This window comes from Bos indicus, chromosome 6, assembly GCF_029378745.1.
Source record: "Bos indicus isolate NIAB-ARS_2022 breed Sahiwal x Tharparkar chromosome 6, NIAB-ARS_B.indTharparkar_mat_pri_1.0, whole genome shotgun sequence".
Classification (NCBI taxonomy): Eukaryota; Metazoa; Chordata; class Mammalia; order Artiodactyla; family Bovidae; genus Bos; species Bos indicus.
The window spans coordinates 40,954,095-40,978,181 of record NC_091765.1 but is presented as its reverse complement, the minus strand read 5'-3'; the positions used below and the strand labels follow the sequence as shown (position 1 = coordinate 40,978,181).

At 39.3% G+C, this 24,087-nt stretch overlaps 1 protein-coding gene across 11 annotated transcripts; it reads right to left on the bottom strand.

Moving 5' to 3' along the window:
• Window positions 1-1,015: 1,015 nt before the first annotated feature.
• PACRGL (parkin coregulated like) lies at window positions 1,016-21,890 on the bottom strand. 11 transcript variants are annotated; one of them, XM_019962508.2, is made up of 11 exons: window positions 21,749-21,890; window positions 18,943-19,039; window positions 17,514-17,581; window positions 17,242-17,396; window positions 15,904-15,971; window positions 13,081-13,171; window positions 9,461-9,595; window positions 9,276-9,323; window positions 8,884-8,991; window positions 4,813-4,893; window positions 1,016-1,297 (listed from the first exon to the last, which is right to left on the bottom strand). In XM_019962508.2, the coding sequence occupies exons 3-11, from the start codon at window positions 17,563-17,565 to the stop codon at window positions 1,241-1,243; spliced, it is 795 nt and encodes a 264-aa protein (XP_019818067.2). In that variant the 5' UTR covers window positions 17,566-17,581; window positions 18,943-19,039; window positions 21,749-21,890; the 3' UTR covers window positions 1,016-1,240. The 11 variants fall into 11 exon arrangements, with proteins under 11 accessions (XP_019818067.2, XP_019818069.2, XP_019818066.2 ...); XM_019962510.2 differs by having other exon boundaries at window positions 21,739-21,884; XM_019962507.2 differs by having other exon boundaries at window positions 21,727-21,883.
• Window positions 21,891-24,087: the final 2,197 nt, after the last annotated feature.

Sequence of the window (24,087 nt, the reverse complement as noted above, 5' to 3'; positions counted from 1 at the left end):
AAGAAAGGGTGAACATCCTTCTGGGATAGAATGTGAAACTGTAAACATGCTCAATCGTGTCCAGCTCTTTGTGATTCCAAGACTGTTGCCTGCCAGGCTCCTCTGTCCACGGGACTCTCCAGGCAAGGATACTGAAGTGGGTAGTCATTCTCTTCTCCAGGGGATCCTCCCGACCCAGAGATCAAACCTGGGTCTCCCACATTGCAGGCGGATTCTTTACTGTCTGAGCCACCAAGGAAGCTCCTTCTGGGATGGAGCTGCTGCTCTAAACTCCATCTCTTCAGAAGGCTCAGCCAGCCTTGGACTTGGTATGGCTACTCAGGGCCCTAAGGCTCTCCTCCTGCCCATAAGGTGGAGGGTCTTCTTGTTTTCTGTTTCTCTCCCTCTACTCCTTTCTCTGTAGAAAGATCTAGAATCAGCTTCTATTACATCAACACTCAGAACTACACTTATAAGTAATGCTTTAATAGCTTTTTCAACTACGCTAATTGTTAAACATAAGCAAGCACAACAAAATAACTGAATACATGTACAAGTTTTAAGATTTTAATTTCTGAATATCTTCATGTATTGAATACCAGTATTTTCAGACTATGAAATAACCATATATTTACTTAAATACAATTAACACCTAAATTTAGGTAATTTTAAGAGTTGTAATAAACAACCATACTTAAAAGAGAATTTACACATTAAAAATCTTTTTCTTAAAGTAGAATACTCTGGAAATAAATTTTTCCCAAACATTCTACATTATAAAATACATACTTATAAACAATATAATTAACAGTGAATTCACAAATATTTGTCCACTATTTTAAACTCCCATAGACTTGATAAATATAAAACCCAGGAAATAGCAGAATGTCTAAAAGTAAGTACACAGGTACAAACTGACTGTATAAATGTTATATACAAAAGGCACCAGAAAATACATACAAACCTATCCACTGTAAACCCAGTAACTGCTGTTCACACAAATCACAAAAAAAAGAAAAAAATTAACCCCACAAGATTGTAGTATTATGGAACATTTTTAATAGTTTTCCATTATTAACCATTCTTTCTTCTTGATGAATAACTTGTACTATGATTCGGTGGACTTGTGTATATACTCATCCAAGGCCAGTAATAATGAAGGATGGCTGTGATTTACGAAAGAATAAACCGAAGTGACTCTGAACAGGTTTTACAGATATCCATGGTCAGCATTTAACACCTGTCGTTCAGGCTCCTATCTTCAACAGCATATGGAACAATATGTCGGGATTTTAGATTTGATGATGATAAGGCTTCCCTGTCAACAGAAAAAAATTTTAGCTTTATTTGTTATCATGCAGGGTTCCCCTAATAGGTACTATGTTGACAGGAGTGTGCCTAAAATAGTGTTCAAAGCTCCAAACAAACAAACCAAATAGCATGGGAGCAGAATGATGGAAAGAGAAGTAGAACCTTTTTCCTGAGTTAAATAAAATATAGGTTGTCTCTTTTTGTGGTTTAAAAATATTTAACTAGAAAAGCAGTTAGAAACCAGACTACCAGTTTTTTAATCGATCTCTAGCCAATCACTTCCCTATCAAATCTGGGGCTCATTACTTTTCTATATCTCAGTTTCTAGCTCTTTAAAGGGGGATAACAACAAAATCCACCTCTGACAGCTGTAGGAAAGATTAAATGAATCTAATGTGTAAAATGTACTCAATAGAGTACCTATCATGCAGTAAGTTCTTACCTGCTTGATTAAGATCAGGACGTGTATTTGTAATGTACTTTCCCAAGACATACATATATATCATTTAAAAAGAAAACTGAATCAGGCTAAGAATGAACCAGTTTCAATTTAAGGCATATAGTAAACTGATTAGTTCTAAGAAAAAGACGTCATGGCTGTCTGTAATATTTTTTTTCCCCAGAAGTTGAGTCCTCTGATCATTGTAATATACACGAGCCCTAAGAAATAAGAAACTATAATACTGAGAAGATTGTCTCATAAAGACCCATCTCCAATATTAAAAGAAAAGATATAAACATTGAAGTTTTTAGAAAAGGAAGAACATCATTAATTTCATGATAAAGTACCTAAACTCCAATACTTTGGCCACCTGATGTGATGAGCTGACTCATTTGAAAAGACCCTGATGCTAGGAAGGAGATGGGGATGACAGAGGATGAGATGGTTGGATGGCATCACCGACTCAATGGACATGGGTTTTGGTGGACTCCGGGAGTTGGTGATGGACAGGGAGGCCTGGCGTGCTGCGGTTCATGGGGTTGCAAAGGGTCAGACACGACTGAGTGACTGAACTGAACTGAAGGCAAGTACAATAATAATTGTCATGGGACAGTCTTTGATATGTGATCAAAACTTTCTATTACAATTACATTAACTATTACTAAAATATTATATAAGACATTAGAAGGAGGGAAAAAGAACAGAAAAAGTCTGAGGGAATACACAACACTTAATAGTTTTTATAACTTCAAAATCATTTTATTCTGTATTAGCATGACTAAAAACTAATAAGATTCAGTGGCAATAAGAGAAGAACACTGCTAGCTGTCACTAGGATCCTTGAATTGGTCACCTACATCCTCTGTTGCTGCTGCTGCTAAGTCACTTCAGTCATGTCCGACTCTGTATGACCCCATAGATGGCAGCCTACCAGGCTCCCCCGTCCCTGGGATTCTCCAGGCAAGAACACTGGAATGGGTTGCCATTTCCTTCTCCAATGCATGAAAGTGAAAAGTGAAAGGGAAGTTGCTTAGTTGTGTCCGACTCTTCTCGAGCCCCCCATGGACTGCAGCCCACCAGGCTCCTCCGTCCATGGGATTTTCCAGGCAAGAATACTGGGGTGGGGTGCCATCGCCTTCTCCGAAAGTTTATCTAATACTTGCTAAATGTTAAAAATCTTTGCTTTAAAAACGTTAGCATAAAAGACAAATGGAAATTTACCTGAGAAGAAGACATTTATGTATGAGAAACAGGAGATTGTAAATGATAGACTTTTAAAGGCAGTGTTCGTCAAATACTTGCTTCAAATCAGGTGCACTGTAATTCCCCCTCCAAATCCTAGTGAGCTATTTCTAACCTGTGTGTGTGCTCAATCATGTCCAACTCTTTTTGACTCCATGGACTGTAGCCTACCAGGCTCCTCTGTCCATCGAATTTTCCAGACAAGAATATTGGAGTGGGTTGCCATTTCCACTTCCAGAGGATCTTTCTGACTAAGGGATCAAACCTGCATCTCCTATGTCTCCTGCATTGGCAGGTGGATTCTTTACCAAGGAGCCACCTGGGAAGCCCATTTCTAACCTGTATTTACTCACAAACTGTCCCTTCTTCCACACATACCCCCATGAAATCTAAGGTGCTGGGCTGCCCTTTTCTAGTTGCCCAGGCCCCATACCAGGCCACAGGATGTGTGAAAACCATCTGCGGAGTTTCAGATTGAAGTCTTGCTATCATTATTTAGCATCTGTTTATTTGCATTTCAGAGAGGAAGGGGCAAATTATTTGTAATTCTCAGAACAGCAAACACATTTATAAGCAAGAAGAATTCCTTTCTGTGCTGGGAAGGGATACTGGACTGACTAGGGTATGATTCTGTGCATTTTAACAAGGTGTCTGAGGGTTAACCCTCCGCCTTGACTCACACAACAAAGAAACCCATTATCTAGTAGCCCGGGGACTGACTTTCACATTATAAACTTTACCCTAGAACTTTGTCATGAAAAAAAAAAAAAAAAATCAATTTAAAAAGTCACTGAAATTGGTCAAATTAAGTAATTTAGGCAATGCTTAAACTAAAATACTGCCATATTAAAATTCTATCGGTCATGTAAATTTTCTTTATAATCAAGTACCTAGAGCGAAATTGAGTTCTGCAATGTTAATCCCATGCAACTCTGATTAAATGTAACATCCAAAACATGGTTGACTCACTGCATTATGGAAATATTTCCAAGACTAAAATATTTGAATACATCTTTCAAGTGACGAAAATTCAATCACCCCAGTTATTTGACAACACACAGAGAGTAATGAAATCCCCCACATCCCGGTATCTTCCTGCAAGTAGACTAGTCAGCTAAATCACTCCTCTGTGTGTGCGTACACAGGTTCAAGCGAGCACACGTACCTTCCAGACAGAACAACCCAGCCATCTGGGAACCTCATCTCAACCTTTGATTATGGACAGACTTCAAACTGTTCAGACAGAAAAGATGACAAATAAAAGGAAAAAAAAAAACGACTCTTTCTTCCTCTTAGTTCTTTTTTTTTTTTTTCGAACTTCCCAATGGTAAAAGCAAAAACATCCAAAACACTTTAAATAAAAAAAAAATCTGGAGAGCTGTTCTACAAAGGAGTGCCGCACGGTAAACACAGGGAAAGTGCACAGGCCCTACCTTTATACAACCCGGGTCTGAATCCTCATGCTTAAAAACCATGTGACCTACTATTAATATACAGCATAGGGAACTACATTTTATAGTAAGCTGTAAGGGAAGAGCATCTGAAAAAAAGTTTATATACATACATATATATATATATATATGTACGGATATATAGCTGAATCACTGCTCTGTACACCTGAAACATGACATCGTAAATCAACTATACTTCATTAAAAAAAAAAAAAAAACCTGTGTGACCTAGGCAAGACAGAAACTCTGAGCTCTAAAAAGAGAATAATCATACTAACTCCACATGGTTACTTGAGCCTGAAGTGAGATAACATGTTATAGGATCAATTTTATAATACGACTAAAATTTTTAGAAACTATGCTTTATGGGGAATAAGGCTCACTTACACTTCCGCCATGCTGCTCCAGCTTCTGTAACGCAGTGGTGATTGGTTCTTTGAATTTCTTGTCCCTTAATCTTTTAGAAAGCTTTGAAGATAAGATTAAAAGAATGAAATGATTTGAAAAAGTAACACTATTCACCATAAACATTAGTAAAAATTCACTAATAGGCTAACTAGAAATAATTCCATTGAGTCTTTACTATATAGTAAGTATATAAACACTACTTATTTTGTTTTAGATTGCAAGGCTTCTTTTAGGAAATATCTCATAAAAACTTACATAGAATAGATGTCACTAAACCTGTTTAAAAAGATGGATTTATATTATTTGATATAGTACCAAACTTATAGAATCTGCTCCAGTATTACCATACTGTAAGTTTTCCAGAGTAAGGTTTCTAAGAAATTACACTTTTTCCCATTCTGTAATTTGTAAGACCATCTGGAGGAAAATGATGGAAAGCTAAGCCTCTAAAGCACGTGTGTTTCCTACAGTCAAAAATGGAAGAGACAACAAAGAACAGAGTATTTGCATGAATAATTCAGTAACAGTGACAGGCAGAAGAATCTGGCTAAAACCCACAAGATCACCTAAAGCCCCCAGCTATGTCCTGAAGGTCCCTGCTTGGACAAGCGGGGAGTTCTGACTGAGATGAGAGAGAGCACAGGAGTCAGAATAACAGGAGCAGAGAGGGAAACAGTGCGGTTCAGGCCCTCAACACAATTCCTTGCTGTGTTCTCCCACCAAACGTCCGCAACACTCACCCAAAAACCTGAACCTTCCAGCCAGAGCAGGACTTGCTCATGGCTCCACTTTCTGGGGATATAATTGGAGCCCAGGCAAGAATTCCTCATCACCAAACACTTAGCAAGCCCCTGTCCTAGAGCTGGTTTCTGGTTCTTCATCTTCCCAGGTCTGAAAGTGACCAGGACAATTCCTACCACTGAGCACTGAGTAACCGGTTCTTTCAGCCAGGTCATCGAAGGTTACGGAGGGTCAGAAGAGACTCCCAATAAGATAAAAAATGTGACAAAAGCAATTCTAAAAGGGGGACAGGAAGGGCTTATCAATGTCCTGGGGATGAACAAGGAAAAGTGCCTCTTACAGATCTTAGGTTTGTTTTCTTTAGATCGTGTTACCCTTGGACAGATGACCACAGGCAGATCCACAAACCACCACCATCTCATCACATATACCCACTGAAGTACAGATTCTTGGCCCCACAAATTACTTTAGCAGACTCTCAGGACAAAGGTCCAGGTTCTACATTTCCAGCAAGATTCCTAGGTGATGTACTTATTTCTTCAAGTTTGAGGATCACTGTCCCAGGGTCAGTGAACAGTCTCTCAGAGTTGAAGCTCACAAAGGATATGACTTATTTCGCATATGAAGAAAATCAGTTGTATGTATGTTCAGTAACTGGTTTTGAAATATTTTTCCTAGAAGAGCCCTTTCTTCAAATAAATGTCTAATGTAGAAGTCTATGAGATATGAAAGTGCAGCCTTTCTGGCTGAATGGGTGAAGTGGGGAGAGGAGAGAGGAGCGTCTAGCAACTCAGTGGTCCTCACCGTGTGTAGTTTACGGACCAGGGATGAGCCCCTACATATCCGGTTTCCAGGGCCTTCTACTCTACAGAATCCCGCGAGGGTGTGAAGGCCAGTGTGGTAGCTAGGTCTCCCCAAAGTGTTGCCACCCCAGGAAGGGAAGAGGCCCTTTCAGTCAGTCCTTGTCTTAGGAAAAGCAGAGCTCTGAGGAGGTATGTGAGTGACTAAAGATAAATGCTACGGTACCTCTAAAAGCAGTTAAGAGAGTTTAACCATTGATCCGGTCTCCTCCCTCCACCACGGTGGGCAGGGCTGGGAGGCTGGTAGGAAGCTCCACTTCCAGTTAGGGGAAGGATCCTTTTCTTTACACCTCACTTCCTCTTTACCTCATGCCAGTTCTCTCAGCAGATGTCATTGCTACGTATTTCTCCCCCAAAACAAAACCAACCTCCAAAAGGGCAGGGGGCATGTGTGGTTTTGTTTAGTATCATATTCCCTGTGCCTCAAATAACACCTGACACAAAACAGGAGGGCAGAGAGCAGCAGATTTCTGTGAAACTGCTGATTGTCTCAACCAAGCAATCTAAAATTGATTGATTTTATGGCCATCATCAAAATAATTTACAAACAGTAACTGTTGGAGGGGATGTAGAGAAAAGGGAACCCTGTGGCACTGTTGGTGGGAGTGTAAACTGATACAGCCATTATGGAGAACAGTACAGAGATTCCTTAAAAAACAGGAATAAGTCTACCATATGACCCAGCAATCCCACTACTGGGCATATACCCTGAGAAAACCACAATTCTAAATAACACCCGTACCCCACCGTTCATTGCAGCACTATTTACAACAGCCGGGACACGGAAGCAACCTAGATGTCAATCAACGGATGAATGGACAAAGAAGATGTGGTACATATATAAATAGAATACTACTTAGCCATAAGAAGGAATGAATTTGAGTCAGCTGTAGTGAGGTGGATGAACCCAGAGCCTGCCATACATTGTCAAGTAAGTCAGAAAGAAAAAAAATATTGTATATTAATGCATATATATGGAATCTAGAAAAATGGCTCTGATGAACCTAGTAGAGAACGGACTTGTACACAAGCAGGGGAAGTGAGGATGGGACAAACTGAGAAATTAGCACTGACATATGTACACTATCATGTGCAAAATAGATAGTGGGCACTTGCTATATTACACAGGGAGCCCAGCCTGGAGCTCTGTGACGACCTAGAGCAGTGGGATGGGAGGAGAGGAGGGAGGCTCGAGAAAGAGGGGAGATACACATATATAGGTTTGGTCCTTGCCCTCCTGGATGGAAACCTCTAAACTCTTGGAAGGTCCTGCCAGGTAAGAGTGACTTTGTTTACCTGGGGCCTTGGGCCACACCAGATAGTCAGTGCTAACAATGTGATTTACAGTCAGGGACTCAGGCACCAAGTACCAGCTCAACTTCTAGAGGCTGGAGACCAAGGTCAACCAGGCAGGCAGGCAGTGATGTTGTGTGACAAACGTCTAAGGAGAACCCTGGACATTCAGGCTCGAGTGAGCTTCCCACCCTGGCAATGCTCCGTGCGTCTTGTGATGCACCACTGCTGGGAAACAAGCGCTGGCCCCCCAGCTCCACCGGGAGAGAACCTGAAGCTCCACACCTCGTCTCTTCTGGGCCTGCTCTACGCAGCGCCTCCCTTGGATGATTTCAGCCTGTATCCTTTCACTGTAATAAACTGCAACACTGAGTACCAGCTTCTCTAAGTTCCATGAGTCATTTCAGCAAACCTAAGGGTGGTTCTGGGGACCTCCTGAACTGCAAAGTGCCCCAGTTTAGGTTGTGGCAGGGTTAAACTACTCACAACAGGAAAATGTCTCAACCTGAATCCTAGAGACTCACTAAAAAAATTACAATGTACAACAAAGAAAAAAGATGAATAACACAGCTCTGCTGCTACTGCTGCTGCTAAGTCACTTCAATCGTGTCCAACTCTGTGCGACCCCATAGACGCAGCCCACCAGGCTCCGCCATCCCTGGGATTCTCCAGGCAAGAACACTGGAGTGGGTTGCCATTTCCTTCTCCAATGCATGAAAGTGAAAAGTGAAAGCTAAGTCGCTCAGTTGTGTCTGACCCTCAGAGACCCCATGGACTGCAGCCTTCCAGGCTCCTCCGTCCATGGGAAGAATACTTATAAGCTCTGCTTAGAATTCATAGATAATCCACATGGGCATGAAGACCTCACACTGTTCATTAATTTTTGTCCATTCAATTCTGTTTACTTTTATCACAACTCTAAATTTGCTCATGCAGATACTTTCCATTAAAAAAACAAACAAACAAAAACTGAAGAGACTATATCGCCCATTAATGTAAAAATATTTAAGAACAACTAGGTCTGATGTTCATACTTTCTGGTTACGATGATGAAGTTTTTTTCAAGGTTTTGAATCATTTTAATGATTAGTTTGAAGCCATTACATCAGAAAACGATACACATACACAAGCCCTCTCCAATCTTTCCAGCACTTACACTGGTAAGCAGATGTTTCAGGTGGTCGTTTAGAGCAGGACCAACGACGACACTTAGCTGTACCAGAGCATTCAATCCTCTTTCAAACACTTCATCATCCACGTGGACCTGGGGAGGGTTGGGTGGTTCACGGTGCACAGGCAGGGAGGGAAAGAGGAAAAGGAAGGATGGATAAGGAGAAAGGGTAAGCAGGTGGAGAAAAAGTGAACATTCAATATTAGAAAATGACCAAACAAACCCAGGATTTAAAAAATAATCTTTAGTACAGGACATCTAGAAGCAAAAATTAAATTTGGGTTGACGGAAACATTAAATAAAATACATTGTAGCCTACAGAAAGACTGACTTCAGGTTCATTATTTTCTCTAACTACTCAAGATGTCCCTCTTTACCTTTAGTACATCTTCTAAAGGTATCTTCCAGTAAGGAATCATCTGGCCCTGAAAAACAGTGGCCGAATTCTGCACACACATTGAAATCACAGGTAAAGAACAAATTTGCATAATATTTGAAAGAAAAAAAAGATGTAAAATATTCTAAATATATTGCAGAAAGTCTAAAGGAATAAAGGACATACCAGAGCTGCCTTCAGCACAGGAATCAGTCTAGGAAGCAAAGGCACAGCTTTCTCAGGAGCGCCTGTGACCAAAAGTAATTCTCTAAAACCCTCCTTTGACACAAAGGTGTACGGATGTTTAGTCTCTCTCAGACCCTGCCAAAACAAACAAACAAACAGACACAAACAAGATTTACTACCCATTTTAGTGATGATAATAGAAAAAAATGCAATCCTTACTCATGTAAGTGAAATCTAGTTTCAGTATTATTTTCCTATTTGAAATATAATTTCAATAATTACAATTTCAATTAAACTAAGAAATTGTGGAACATGGGATATGCATGAGACAAAAAGGATCTTTAACCAAGAAGGAAAGGAAAAAGAGTAATAAGAAAAAATAAAAGGAACAGGGAAAAGCAAAGGAGAAGCTAGGAAAAATAAATGAAAAAAAGAGGAAGGAGGATGAAAGAGAGGAAATGTAAATAAAAAGAAAGAGAAGAAAAAAACTCACTATGATACCAAAAACATGTTGCTTATACTCCTAAACACTGCCAGAAATCCCAACAAATTAGTCTAAAATCTATGTTACTAAATCCCACTTTATAAACGCAAAATTGTTGGACCCCCTACCTTAAAGATGACTTTACAACTGTTTAATGAGCCTCTAAAATATTATATCTCCTTCACATTTAAATACTAAGATACTTAGAGGACAAATCTTATACTATGTTTAAAATGCATTGTAAGATTTCAAATGCCATCTTTAACATCAGAAAGTCAAACAAAAACATGGGGAGAAAAAAAAAAAAAAACCTGTGTAAATCATTTCTCACCAAAGCCTTTCACCCTAAATGCACTAGGAACAATTACATGCACTCTTTTTAATTATTATTTTGAGTCACGATAAAATAGCCATCTTTTTTGAAAAGATAAAACAAAGAAAGTAATAGCAATACTCCCTCAGTTTGACTAATTATTATCTGGAATTAAGTATAACCAGCTGCAGGGTCATGCCTAAAAATACTAATTTTCAACCAATTTGTCCTTGTGATCAAACCATCTGCTTCCAGGGGAATTCCCTGGCAGTCCAGTGGTTAGGATTCCATGCTTCCACTGTTTATTCCACTGTAAGGGACAGATGTTTGATCCCTGATTAGGAAATTAATCCTTCATGCCTGCATGCCGTGCAGCAAAAAAAAAAAAAAAAAATCCCCAAACAAAACTATCTGCTTCCAAATGGTGATGAAACACTTCTTTTCCTACATGCCGTCATGCTTTTGAAAACTATGCTGCCAAGCACACTGGCACCACAGAACACAGGTTCTATTGTCTTCGGAGCACCCCATCCTGTTCATTCTAGAGATGAGGAACCCTAGGTCAAGGTGAAATGGACTCAATAGTAGTGGTTCTGTCACTGCTTCCCCATTATTACATGAGGAGAGGGGAAAGAGAAAAGTTTACACAGGACAGAAATAAAAACAGTGGTGTTTGGAAAAAGACACTTACTCCTTGGAAGAAAAGTTATGACCAACCTAGATAGCATATTGAAAAGCAGAGACATTACTTTGCCAACAAAGGTCCATCTAGTCAAGGCTATGGTTCTTCCAGTGGTCATGTATGGATGCGAGAGTTGGACTGTGAAGAAGGCTGAGCACCAAAGAATTGATGCTTTTGAACTGTGGTGTTGGAGAAGAGTCTTGAGAGTCCCTTGGACTGCAAGGAGATCCAACCAGTCCATTCTGAAGGAGATCAGCCCTGGGATTTCTTTGGAAGGAATGATGCTAAAGCTGAAACTCCAGTACTTTGGCCACCTCTTGTGAAGAGTTGACTCATTGGAAAAGACTCTGATGCTGGGAGGGATTGGGGGCAGGAGGAGAAGGGGACGACAGAGGATGAGATGGCTGGATGGCATCACTGACTCGATGGACATGAGTTTGAGTGAACTCCGGGAGTTGGTGATAGACAGGGAGGCCTGGCGTGCTGTGATTCATGGGGTTGCAAAGAGTCGGACACGACTAAGTGACTGAACTGAACTAAACTGAAACTAAACTCAGAGTTCCTTTGAGGATTCCTCAAGTCAAAGCACTGCCCCTGTCTTATGATTAGCTAGAGTATGTTTTCAAAGGTATCACTATAGTTTCGATTCATCTAAAAAATTGTGTGCTACCATATATAAAAAGTTTAAGGCTCAAAAAAGAACTAATGAAATATGAACATCTTTAGTTTGTAACACAAAGTTTAAAAGAGACTGATTAAAATTTAATTTCAAAATAGGCTATCCATAAAAATATACTACTTCTTATACCAAAACACATTCTGCAGGCTGAGGTACAAATTAAAAAAAGCTAAGACCTAAGATAACTTGGTAGTCTTCAGAAGTAATTGATGTCTGCGTGCTAAGCTGCTTCAGTCATGTCTGACTCTCTGTGACACTATGGACTGTAGCCAGCCAGGCTCCTCTGTCCATGGGATTTACCAGGCAAGAATACTGGAGTGGGTTGCCATTTCCTTCTCCAAGGGATCTTCCCAACCCAGGACTGGACCCACATCTCTTACATCTCTAGCATTTGCAGGCAGGTTCTTTACCACTAGCACCATGTGGGAAGCCCCAGTAGTAACTGAGATGTCCATTTAAAAGAGTAAATAAACTGGGAAAACTAAAGGAGGAATTAGAAATTCTAGGCATTCACTATAATTAAGATATCTCAATCAGCACAACTGTCTACTTTTTCAGCTCTGCTGACATCTGGCACATCCCACAAGTTTTACAGGAAAAGCAAATGTTTCTTTGAGTGAAGAAAAAAAAATCTGAGTTTTTTCAGTGTCATATCTTTTGGATTCCTGACTACTGTATGACTTATCCCAGAGGCACTGCCAATTCAGATTAATACCATCAAGGACCTAATGTAAGGACTTGGTTTTTAACAGCAACAAGAAAAATGATCCTGAAGACTTAAAGAAGATGAGTTAAGGTTAAGTACAACTGGTTAATTCATTTCTCAACTTCTGTCTCTAATTCTACACATTTATAAATAGTAACATTCACAAAAGATATTTCTGACTCACTTCAGGCTAATACTCTGCCAACTTTGTTCCTGACACAAATGTTAATATAAAGGAATATATGAGAAGTTTTTCTGAAATCCTTTACAAAAACCATCTCTATGATATTTTACTTAAAATGCACAAGAAGGCAAAAGCCCTGAAAATTACCCAAAAGAACGTTTAGGGAGTTGATATCAGTTCCCTAAGAAACATATCATATTAAAGGTGACTTAATAAAGGTTCTATAAGGAAAGACCAAACAGGCACTGTTAACTGATTCTAGTATGAGTTTAAATGATGATATCCTCCCGATTGGACTAGTTCAATATGATTCCCAGCACTTTAAATTAAGTATGAATACTTTATCTACTTATCTACAAATCCCTGTGCAGATTAATTTCATGTTTATAAAGCTGATTAATCAGTTTCTAAGAAACATACACCGTTCATAATTAGTTCCTAAGGAAGTGTGGTGTTTTAATATTTGTTCCTTGGCTTTTATTTCAAAAGTAAAGAATGAGATTTACTGATGAGTTACAAAAATAACATTTAATGCAATTAGAAAAAATACTCAGGAAAGATAGAGTATTTACCTCGGCTAAAGTAATAAGAAGTGGATCGAATGGAAGCTTTTCCGGAGGACATTCCCACTGTAACCTGTGTTTTACTGAACCATGGACCAATCTAAAATATAAAAGTCAGTGAATGTGATAAGAACAAGAGACTTATATACTAAACAGTGATTAATCATGATATATTCTTTCTTCAACCTAACCATATTAGAATTATTTTGTAACATGTAGGAACTTCATGACTGTAAAAGATATTACAAAGGCACCTTATAGAGCAATAACTGCATATTTTCAATCCTACAAATTCCTACCCTTTTAACAAAATTGTTTGATGATGACTAAACTACACATCTCCACATTTGTTAAGCCTACAGTTTTAGAGTGCTATTTGCATCTTAATGCAAATGTTATATTTCATATGGTTCAGTCATAACTATAACAAAATAGGTAAACCATAGACAAAACAATTGCAAACCTATCACAAAATAAGCAAACAAATGTGATAATTAGGAATAATTTTTTTTTCATAAGCAATATTAATTTTCAGGTATCATTTGTGCATGCTAAGTCACTTCAGTTGTTTCCAACTCTGCGACCCTAGGAACTGTAGCCCGCCAGGTTCCTCCATCCATGGAATTCTCCAGGCAAGAATACTGGAGTGAATGTTCACTGCAGCACTATTTACAATAGCCAGGACATGGAAGCAACCTAGATGTCCATTGGCAGACAAATGGATAAGAAAGTTGTGGTATGTATACACAATGGAATATTACTCAGCTATTAAAAAAGAATGCATTTGAGTCAGTGCTAATGAGGTGGATGAAACTGGAGCCTATTATATAAAGTTAAGTAAGTTAGAAAGAAAAACAGCAATACAGTATATTAACGCATATATATGGAATTTAGAAAGACGATAACGATGACCCTATATACAAGACAGCAAAAGAGACACAGATATAAAGAACAGACTTTTGGACTCTGTGGGAGAAGGCAAGGGTGGGATGATTTGAGAAAATAGCACTGAAACATGTATATGACCATATGTGAAATAGATGACCAGTCCAAGTTTGACACATGAAACAGGGCACTCAAAGCCGGTGCACTGGGACGACCCAGAGGGATGGGATGGGGAGGGAGGTGGGGGGGGCGGTTCAGGACAGGGGGACACATGTACACCCGTGGCTGATTCATATCAGTGTATGGCAAAAACTACCACAATACTATAATTAGCTTCCAATTAAAATAATTAATTAAAAAAAAAAGAATACTGGAGTAGGTTGCCAGGCCCTGCTCCAGGGGCCCGGCCCAGAGACTGAACTGGCGTCTCGTACATCTGCACTAACAGGTGAGTTCTTTACAACTAACGACACGTGGGAAGCTCATATATCATTTAACCTAAACAGAAATAATCTAAAGGAAAGCCAGGTTTTATCCCTGTTAAAGAGAGGAAAACTAAGGCCAGGAATATGCAATGGCCCATGCAGGGTGAAAAAGTGATTCAGTTCAGTTCAGTTGCTCAGTCGTGTCCAACTCTTTGTGATCCCATGAATTGCCAGGCCTCCCTGTCCATCACCAACTCCCAGAGTTCACTCAGACTCACGTCCATCGAGTCGGTAATGCCATCCAGCCATCTCATCCTCTGTCGTCCCCTCTTCCCCCTGCCCCCAATCCCTCCCAACATCAGAGTCTTTTCCAATGAGTCAGCCCCTTGAATTAAAGTTTCTGCTGTTGCTGCCTTTTTTTTTTTTTTTTAATATTTTTGTCTTTAGTGAAGCAGAACTTGAAATAAAAATGGACACTGTTAATACAGTGTAAAATTTGGTAAGTTTTGATGTATGAGTACATCCATGGAAACATCACCACACCCATGGCAGAGAATTTATTCATTACACTCAACTGTTATTTCCCGCTCCTTTTGTAATGTTCTCAACTTGGCATCTTCTAAAGAATACTAAAGTGTTATTTTCATAATCCCAAGAAGCCTCGGCAGCACTGTTTTTACATTTTTAGCAATAATAAATTCTCAGAGTGGGGAGAAGGTATAAGACCTTTAAAATAGTTTCAGTTCAGAATGTAAATACAAAATAGTAACAATAACAAATTAAAAAATGCCTCCTGAGCTTACTTTTCACTCCTAGCCCTCCAAATCTGAAAATACCATTAAAAACTACATTTCTTTAAATTTCAAACACCAAAAAGAATGCTATGATTATTTCTTTCCACAATGAAAATAAAATGTTCTATCATCTACAACAGGTTAAAACTGGATATACTTAGAAGAAATTAATGTTTCTCAATAGTGAACTCTTAAAAGGATAGCCCTCTATTAGTAACCTGCATTGCTTTCTTTAAAATAGCTTGACGTCTACCCAGAAATACAAAAATTACATCAAAAGAAAACGAAAACAGCTATACTACTCATTAAGAAATATAAGTTCAAATAAAATTTGAAATATCTGATTTCTGAAATATAATTAAAAAATAACAAAACAATTTCATTGAATTGTCAACTTCCAGTTCAGACAAAAGAGGATTATTTACCTGAAATTTTCCCAAGCCTATGAATGCTTAAACTGTTTTAGAAACTGTTTCAGTCAATTTCTTCAATTATCTGGTGGTTTACTATAGATTTATCAGTAATTCTCTTTTGGAATTAAAATTATTTTTTTCAACAGTGTCCCAGGATCTATATCAATCCAAAAGACAAAGTATGAATAATAAATTCACCTTTATTTCAACCTCCCTAGTAAATAAAACTTTCAATACATTTAAAATGAGAACTGTATTGATTTTACTCAATTATTTTTGAATAATATGGTCAGTTATAACTCGTATTGATCTTACCTGCAAGGAATACCTCCCTTAGAGTAAATAGCTGCAAAGGCAGAAGGGGCTCGTGACTGTTCACCAAACTAAAATTAAAAAAAAAAAAAAAAAAAAGACAAGAATACAATAATTATTACTATCATCTCCACTTAGTGATACCTAATCAATTTCAATCCTGCTGAGGTCTGAGGCAAACAGACACCCTGACTTTCAAGCCCACCAAGCTTGTATCAAGTGTATCACTCTACTCAGAAAAATGATCAATCCTCTCCACATTTTGTAGTTCCTTTAACCCTTGTTTCAGAGGCTTGGAGGTAGCTGAAACCACATATAAAATAAACATACCATAGATAAATATTTTTAAATCTAAATATTATAAACAAATACAATAAAGATAATATATCTTTCCACCCCTCCTCCACTGTGACCTTTCAAATTGAAAGCTAAATGGAGAAAAGGTGTACAGGCAAAGTAGATTCCTGCATATCACGTATGTCCTACTTGTCCTCCATTCAAATACGTACAGTCTGGATGGTCAAAGAACCTAAAATTTCTTGATGCTGCAAATGACAGAAAGAAGCAAAGAAACACAGAAGCTTAAACTATTTTCCATTTTTCTTTTATAAAGTCAGACAATCTCCTCTTGCCTTTGGATAGTTCATTGTATCCTTGCTGAAGAATCCGCTGGATTCTACCTGCCATCGAAGACTGTGTCTCAACCACTCTCATAATCCCCTTTAAAGGCTGAAACCATCATCATCTATGTAAGGCTGGACCAGACACCGTCTGGTGTTGGAGCACAAGTGTGTTTACTTTGTGGACAAACTGACCTAGAAACTTACAATTATGTACTTTTATGTATATAAACCTTATGTTTGTTAAATGTGATTAATCTGCTTTGAGAAAGCAAAAGAAAGCTAGTGTTGTAGTTAGGAATTCTGGTGGAGCTAATTTGCAGGTCATAAAGAAATGGTCAGAGGTCTTTATGCAACTATGAAAGCACGTAATTCATCCTAGGCAACGGAATTACAAGGTTATTCATTGATATTGGGAAGTATAATAATTACAGTAAATTTAAAAAAAAAGAAAGTTGATATGCAATGTATTTTATACTCCACATTACTCATCCATGAATGTGATATGACATACCAAAGCCGACTGATTTCTAGTTTACACCTTCTCATTCCCACACTCATATTCTTACCTCCATTCTTCATCATGATTACCATATGCCTTCCTTCACAACTAGCTTAAAACTAACAAAAGAAACGGGACACCATTCAGAATGGCTCAACAGTATATAAAAGTCTAATACTTTGGAAAACCTACTGAGTCAGGAATCTCTTTTGTACCTACTGGGTTAATTGTTTTAGGGTTCAGTTTATCACTTGGTCGAGGATGAAGTTTTCTTGCAGATTCTGGAGAACTGGTTGATGATGAAGATTTGCTTTGTTGAACTGTAGTCCCATGTTTTACTTGGGCACTTGATGATGTCCTTTGATCACAGTTATCTGAAAAAAACAGAACATCAACAAAAAAGAAGTGAAAGCACACCCTGCATTCATCTGTACAAAACAGTGTGTCATTAACAAAATACACCTCTTCATTTAAAAAGCAACATTTAGTACCTGTCAGTCTGCTTCTCATCTGTACGCCCCTATGGAACTCTGATTTCTGCATTGCTTCTCCTTTACTCCTGCAGTTACATGAAACTTGATTTCAACATTGTTTCTGGGGAGGAGGATTCATTAACAATATAAAGACCAAACCTAACAGAGTAGGAAATACAGTAAAAGTCCCACAGAAAAGGTATGATATGGAGCAAAATGCCTAAAAAGCTAGTAAGAAAATATGAAAATTATCAACTTTAATAATACCAATAACAGTAAATTAAAAACCATCTGTCACTCCAATGAAAATTTTTTTAAAAATATCTGTAAGCAAAATGTATAAAAATATGCATTTTTACATTCAAATAGTCCAAATACACTTTTAGAAGCTCAATTGTAATCCTCTGGCCACATACAGAAAATATAGACTAGATTTCTGGGAAAAGTGGTTGGCACATCCCCTATTGTCTCCACTTTCTCTGGCCTCTGTATTTCCAGAGTTCCCAGTGTTCACATCTGCATATCAAGTCCTACATTTCCAGTGACGTAATGAACTCTATTAAATAGACCCCTTAAACTTAACATCACCCAAACTGAGGTTTTCACACTGAAGTTATGAACTGCCTGTCAGTTCAAAGCCCCACCAGTTTTCTGATCTCTCAGGCTGAAAAATTAGGATCTCTAATGTCTCCTTTTCTTCCATTTCCCACACGCAACCCTACAGATATGATCAATGTGACATGATGAAGTAGAAGGAGCTCTGGGCTCAGATTTGGGACTGCCTCTCCTCTTTACTAATCACAGGTTTATGAACTGAAGCAGGTTGTTTAATCTTCCTAAGCCTTGACTTCTTGAGATTTGAAAATGGGGGAGATACTAATCCTATCAAAGCTATTACTGAAGGTTAAAGAAGATGACATGTCAAGCTTACCCAGTGAATGGTTCACTTCTCCCTCTCCCGTAATTCCCACTTTGCTAACAGGTCTCTAATTCATAGCCCTTGTTTTCCTGCTGAATCAAATTATTTTCAAAGAATCTTCCACCACACACCCAGACTTATACACTCAACTGCCCGCTGGTATTTCTAGGTCTAGCTCCAATTCCAAGTTCCACGCAGGCTTTCCTGATCATCAGTTTCTTAAATGCACGTTTCCACAGCACTTGGATTTCTGCCTTGCTTCCTTATTTCCCCTTGATTACTCCATTTCCCCATTTACAAGACACTCCAAATATTCTTCCATTAGAGTACTTCCCCTTTTAAGTCTTTAATATAGTCATTTTTCTATAAGATCTTCTTTTAAGGCCACATAGATGTAGTCTTCTACTCGTAAATGACAGCTTTTCAAATATTTGGGGACACAAATCACAACTCTTTAGTTCTCTCTTCTTCAATATAAACATTGATGCCTTCTTAAATGAGTAATAACATGAGATTATTTTAATTTACTTGACAAATTAGAAGTCTTCACAAGGAGGGCAAAGTTCCATGTAGTAACATTCAGCCTCCAAATATTTTAAATACCATGTGACCAGATCAAAGTACCCTGCAAAGATAAACTAAATGTAAGATTATTTCTGTAACAGAGTAATTTTAAATTTCAACTTTCTTAATTTGATATGCTGACCTAATTTTCTCAGCCTAGTACCAGCAGATGAGTTACTTCCCAATATCACAGTTCACATTCATCCCCAAGGCATTTTCTAAAAATATGGTAATTATTAGCTCATTAAATTTGTTAGATCCTATCCTAAGCTAACACAGACTTTAATTATGACCTATTTAAAGTGCAACCTAATACTGCCAATTCAGTGATTATTCAACAAGTTGGAATGACACAATTTCTATGCTCCTTTATGTCAAACAGCTGTTTCTATAAGGTACTAACTGGAAAGTGCTATATTAGATTTTGAATAAGTTCAAAGGCTACTGAAACTCTTCATTTGAAAAACATGTTAGAATATGGAGCTTCCAAAGGTTTTAAGTATACAGGACAGTTTTTATGTGTGATACAATTATGCAATTTTCAGCAACAAAACCAAAACATACACACACACACAATGATGCAAACATTTCCCTGTCCACTTCCAAAACACCTGTGTTAGAGCTTCTTTCCAAAACAGTTTTTCAGTTACTGTTAAAAATATCACCCTTTACCTTACAGACAAATGGCATGTACTCAATTTTTAAAAGATAATATCCACCTGGGAGCATACCACTGACAACAAATCCAGAGCATGAATTGTTTGTAAAAGGAAAAAAAGGTTCATTCATCTTACACTAGCTTTTTCATTAAATAACGTGTGAGGGTGGTGTAAAGGGTTAATGGTGGGAAGAAGTGAAAAAGTAACTCTTTTGTGTTATAAATATTACAAAGAATACCCTTCAATCTTTTACAAAACAATATATTCTAAGTAGACACTAGAATCTATTAATCCATTTAACCTCAACACCTAAACTATGTCACAATATCAAGAAAGCAAACAAACTAAGCAAGGCCCCACTGTGGACCCCTCATTTTTCACCTTACTTTCCTTAGATGCTGCGGGTCATCATCTACAAGGGGTTACAGGCATCTGGGTCTATGCTAGGAAAGAGTACTTTTCTTTCATTGTTTTGACCAGCTCAATATACCTTATTTCTTTTTCCACATACCTATTCTTCCCGCACTTGCCTTTGAGACCACTGCACTAAACTACCTGTTAAATTCTCAGAGACATACAGATGGCTAACAAACACATGAAAAGATGCTCAACATCACTCATTATCAGAGAAATGCAAATCAAAACCACTATGAGGTACCATTTCACACCAGTCAGAATGGCTGCGATCCAAAAGTCTACAAATAATAAATGCTGGAGAGGGTGTGGAGAAAAGGGAACCCTCTTACACTGTTGGTGGGAATGCAAACTAGTACAGCCACTATGGAGAACAGTGTGGAGATTCCTTAAAAAACTGGAAATAGAACTGCCTTATGACCCAGCAATCCCACTGCTGGGCATACACACTGAGGAAACCAGAAGGGAAAGAGACACGTGTACCCCAATGTTCATCGCAGCACTGTTTATAATAGCCAAGACATGGAAGCAACCTAGATGTCCATCAGCAGATGAATGGATAAGAAAGCTGTGGTACATATACACAATGGAGTATTACTCAGCCATTAAAAAGAATACATTTGAATCAGTTCTAATGAGGTGGATGAAACTGGAGCCTATTATACAGAGTGAAGTAAGCCAGAAGGAAAAACATAAATACAGTATTCTAACGCATATATATGGAATTTAGAAAGATGGTAACAATAACCCTGTGTACGAGACAGCAAAAGAGACACTGATGTATAGAACAGTCTTATGGACTCTGTGGGAGAGGGAGAGGGTGGGAAGATTTGGGAGAATGACATTGTAACAGGTAAAATATCATGTAAGAAACGAGTTGCCAGTCCAGGTTCGATGCACGATACTGGATGCTTGGGGCTAGTGCACTGGGACGACCCAGAGGGAGGGTATGGGGAGGGAGGAGGGGTCAGGATGGGGAACACATGTATACCTGTGGTGGATTCATTTTGATATTTGGCAAAACTAATACAATTATGTAAAGTTTAAAAATAAAATAAAATTAAAAAAAAAAAAAAAATTCTCAGAGACAGAGGTCACTTTTTTTCCTACTCTCTAATCTGGTGTTTGGAAGGTCCCAAAAGTGTTAACAGGAGCCCCACAAAAGGAGGTGAGCTCCATCTCTAAAGCTCCTTCAAATTTCAAAGAACAGCGACACAGCCCAGTATTCACCTATCCCAACCCTTTTCACCGTAAAGAAAATCCAAAGAGCCAGTATTAAGGGTCTTCCTATTTGTTTTCCATTTGCCTAGCCTCTTCGCCTCTAACACCACACATTTCCCAATACCTAAGACCAGTCCAGGGCCGGCATGTTGTGAAAGTTAGAAAATGAGGACATGGAGAGGAAAAAATGGAGAAAAACAAAAGTTGTGTTTTGCTTTTTTTTTTTTTTTTTTTCTTTTTTAAAGAAGGTCAGATAAGAGTGGGTAAAGGTGCCAGTTTCAAATAAGGCAACTCTCAACCAAAGCCAGACCAGGAAGGGTACGCTCATGGCTTTCAGCATCTCCAGGCTCCTTAGCAACGTGGTCCCGTGGCCATAGCAACTTATCAGACAGGAAGCCGCCTCCGCCGAGAGAATGAGGGTGGCACAGCGGATCCCCGCACATGTACAGCTCACCGCTCTAGGGACCTGTTCCTACCGCTCCTCTCTCCCACCGCGATCTGCACACCAGCCAACCAGCACCCGCTGGGCCACTAGCCGCCCGTCCCGTCGCCGGCCGCTGGGGACCGGGAAAAATCAGGTTTCGCAGGGTTCCCGGATCTTGCGGCGCCGCGCAGTGACGTAGCACGCACCCTGCGTCCTCAAGCCAATAGCATGGAGGTCGCAGAGTTGTGCCGGGCAGGAATGGTTGCCCTGGCAACGAGGCGCCCAGTATTGAAAGGGCAGCTCGCGAACTTGGCGCTCAGTCTCCAATGACAAAGGGGTACCAGGAGCAGAGTGTTTTCGGAATGATAGAGTCAAGGAGCCAGAGAAGGCGATGGCACCCCACTCCAATACTCTTGCCTGAAAACTCCCATGGACGGAGGAGCCTGGTGGGATGCAGTCCGTGGGGTCGCCAGGATTCGGACACGACCGAGCGACTTCACTTTCACTTTTCACTTATTGGAGAAGGAAATGGCGACCCACTCCAGTGTTCTTGCCTGGAGAATCCCAGGGACGGGGGAGCCTGGTGCGCTGCCGTCTATGGGGTCGCACAGAGTCGGACACTACTGAAGCGACTTAGCAGCAGCAGCAGCAGCAGCAGAGTCAAGGAGCAAAGGAGAATACAGGTTCCTTGTACTACCTGCGCCGCAGCCTTACCCTAGTCTATGTATTTAACTCGTACGTTTCTCCCACACACTTAGCTTTATGGTCTCCGTGTATCTTTGCCCTAAATCCTCTAACAGCCGAGGACCCTGAACTCTCGCCCCAGTGTGTTCTACCGCTAAGGCCAGAGCCATCTGCCAGCCCAGCTGTGGAATTTCCTTTCCTGTCATATTTTACTAATTCATATGCTGTTGCAGTCAACTGTAGTGCAGGAGTCGTAGGAGACGCGGGTTCAATCCCTGGGTCCCGAAGATCCCCTGGAGTGGGAAATGGCAACCCACTCCAGTATTCTTGCCTGAAGAATCTCATGGACAGAGGAGCCTGGTGGCCTCCATAGGGTCGCAAAGAGTTGGACGCGACTGAAGCGACTTAGCACATGATACATCCACACTTTAATTTTAAAATAAGTGTGTTTGTGTACCCCCAGATTATTTCAATAAAATGAATACTGCAGGAAAATGCGTATCCCCTGGCAACTACAACAAAAGCATTTGGCGTCATAGTAAAAATCCCAAACCCTTTCAGCCCTGTCTATTGTGTAACTTTCTAGTGTCCTCTTTTTTTTTTTTTTTTTGTCAACCCATGGCCTTAACTTTTTGCTCAGGTAATATCTGACTATACAGTTGACATTGTTTGGACACTGCAGGAAGTGTTATCTTTCCTCATCCCTGATACACCATGCTTGTTCTCTTAATTGCTGCCCCAGAAGCATTTTCACTAGACTCTGAGTTTCTTCAGGACCAGACTGTGCCTTTTTTCATTCTGTTTCTCCATTTCTAGGGCATTACAATGGTGCCTCAGGAAATACTCTTTAAATAAATGCACTGAACGAATGAATTCTATGCATATCTAATTTCTCTAATGTTCTGCAAAACTTGCATGCAAGTCTATCTTCACTTTTAAAATTCATTATATTGATTTTCCTATGGTCTCCACCAGACTGAAATTATTTCCATCACTTTCCTATCCCCAGTATCTAACCCAATGCATATTTAAGTAATTTTTTAAGAAAAAAGAAAAGAAAATCCTATTCCTTAGCTATTTTCACCTTATCATCTCTCTTCTCTAGCTTCTTAAAGATTTACTATATCACCGCCCCTTTCTTCACTCCTGGCATCTTCAGTGGCAGCCTTGGCAGCACCCAGCTCATGATATTTTAGCCTCTTTGCCTGGAGTGTAAGAAAGTTGTACAAATTAGAAAAATGTAAATGGATACCTAACAAGTACACACTGTATGTAGAACATACCATTAGATGTTGGGAAATCAATGCAAAATATAAAAGGAAAGTTAATTGATTGTGAATTGCTGATTTTAGAATAAGTTCATGTAACTCCCTTTTCAATTCAAAGTTGAATTTAATTTCTTTTGCAGGTTTTCTTTCTGTCAGTAGAAGAAATTTAATCTTGTCCTTGGATTAGAGGAGGAACTTATTCCCTCACTGTGGAAGGGCAGTGATGCTAGGGCAGTGGGGCAACTAGCCCTCTGTTGTCATCTGCCGGTGCTGCCTTCTGCTGAGCTGTATTTTCACCATTCTGGTCCTCAGTCCTTCAGTTGCCATCCTTGTGGATAGCACGTGCATATCTCTCCTTCAGGGTTCTCATTTAGAGCTAATTTTTTTCTTCTCCCAAGAACCCAGGAAATATTCTTTTCTTTCCAACTGAAGTGAGAGG

Coding starts and splice junctions, on each gene's coding strand:
- PACRGL (XM_019962508.2), bottom strand. CDS start 17,565: ATGCAGAAATCAGAGTTCCATAGGGGCGTACAGATGAGAAGCAGACTG. Junction 15,972..17,241: donor ACCCTAAAACAATTAACCCA/GTAGGTACAAAA, acceptor TTTTAATTTTAG/TTTGGTGAACAGTCACGAGC. Junction 13,172..15,903: donor AAGGGAGGTATTCCTTGCAG/GTAAGATCAATA, acceptor TTTATATTTTAG/ATTGGTCCATGGTTCAGTAA.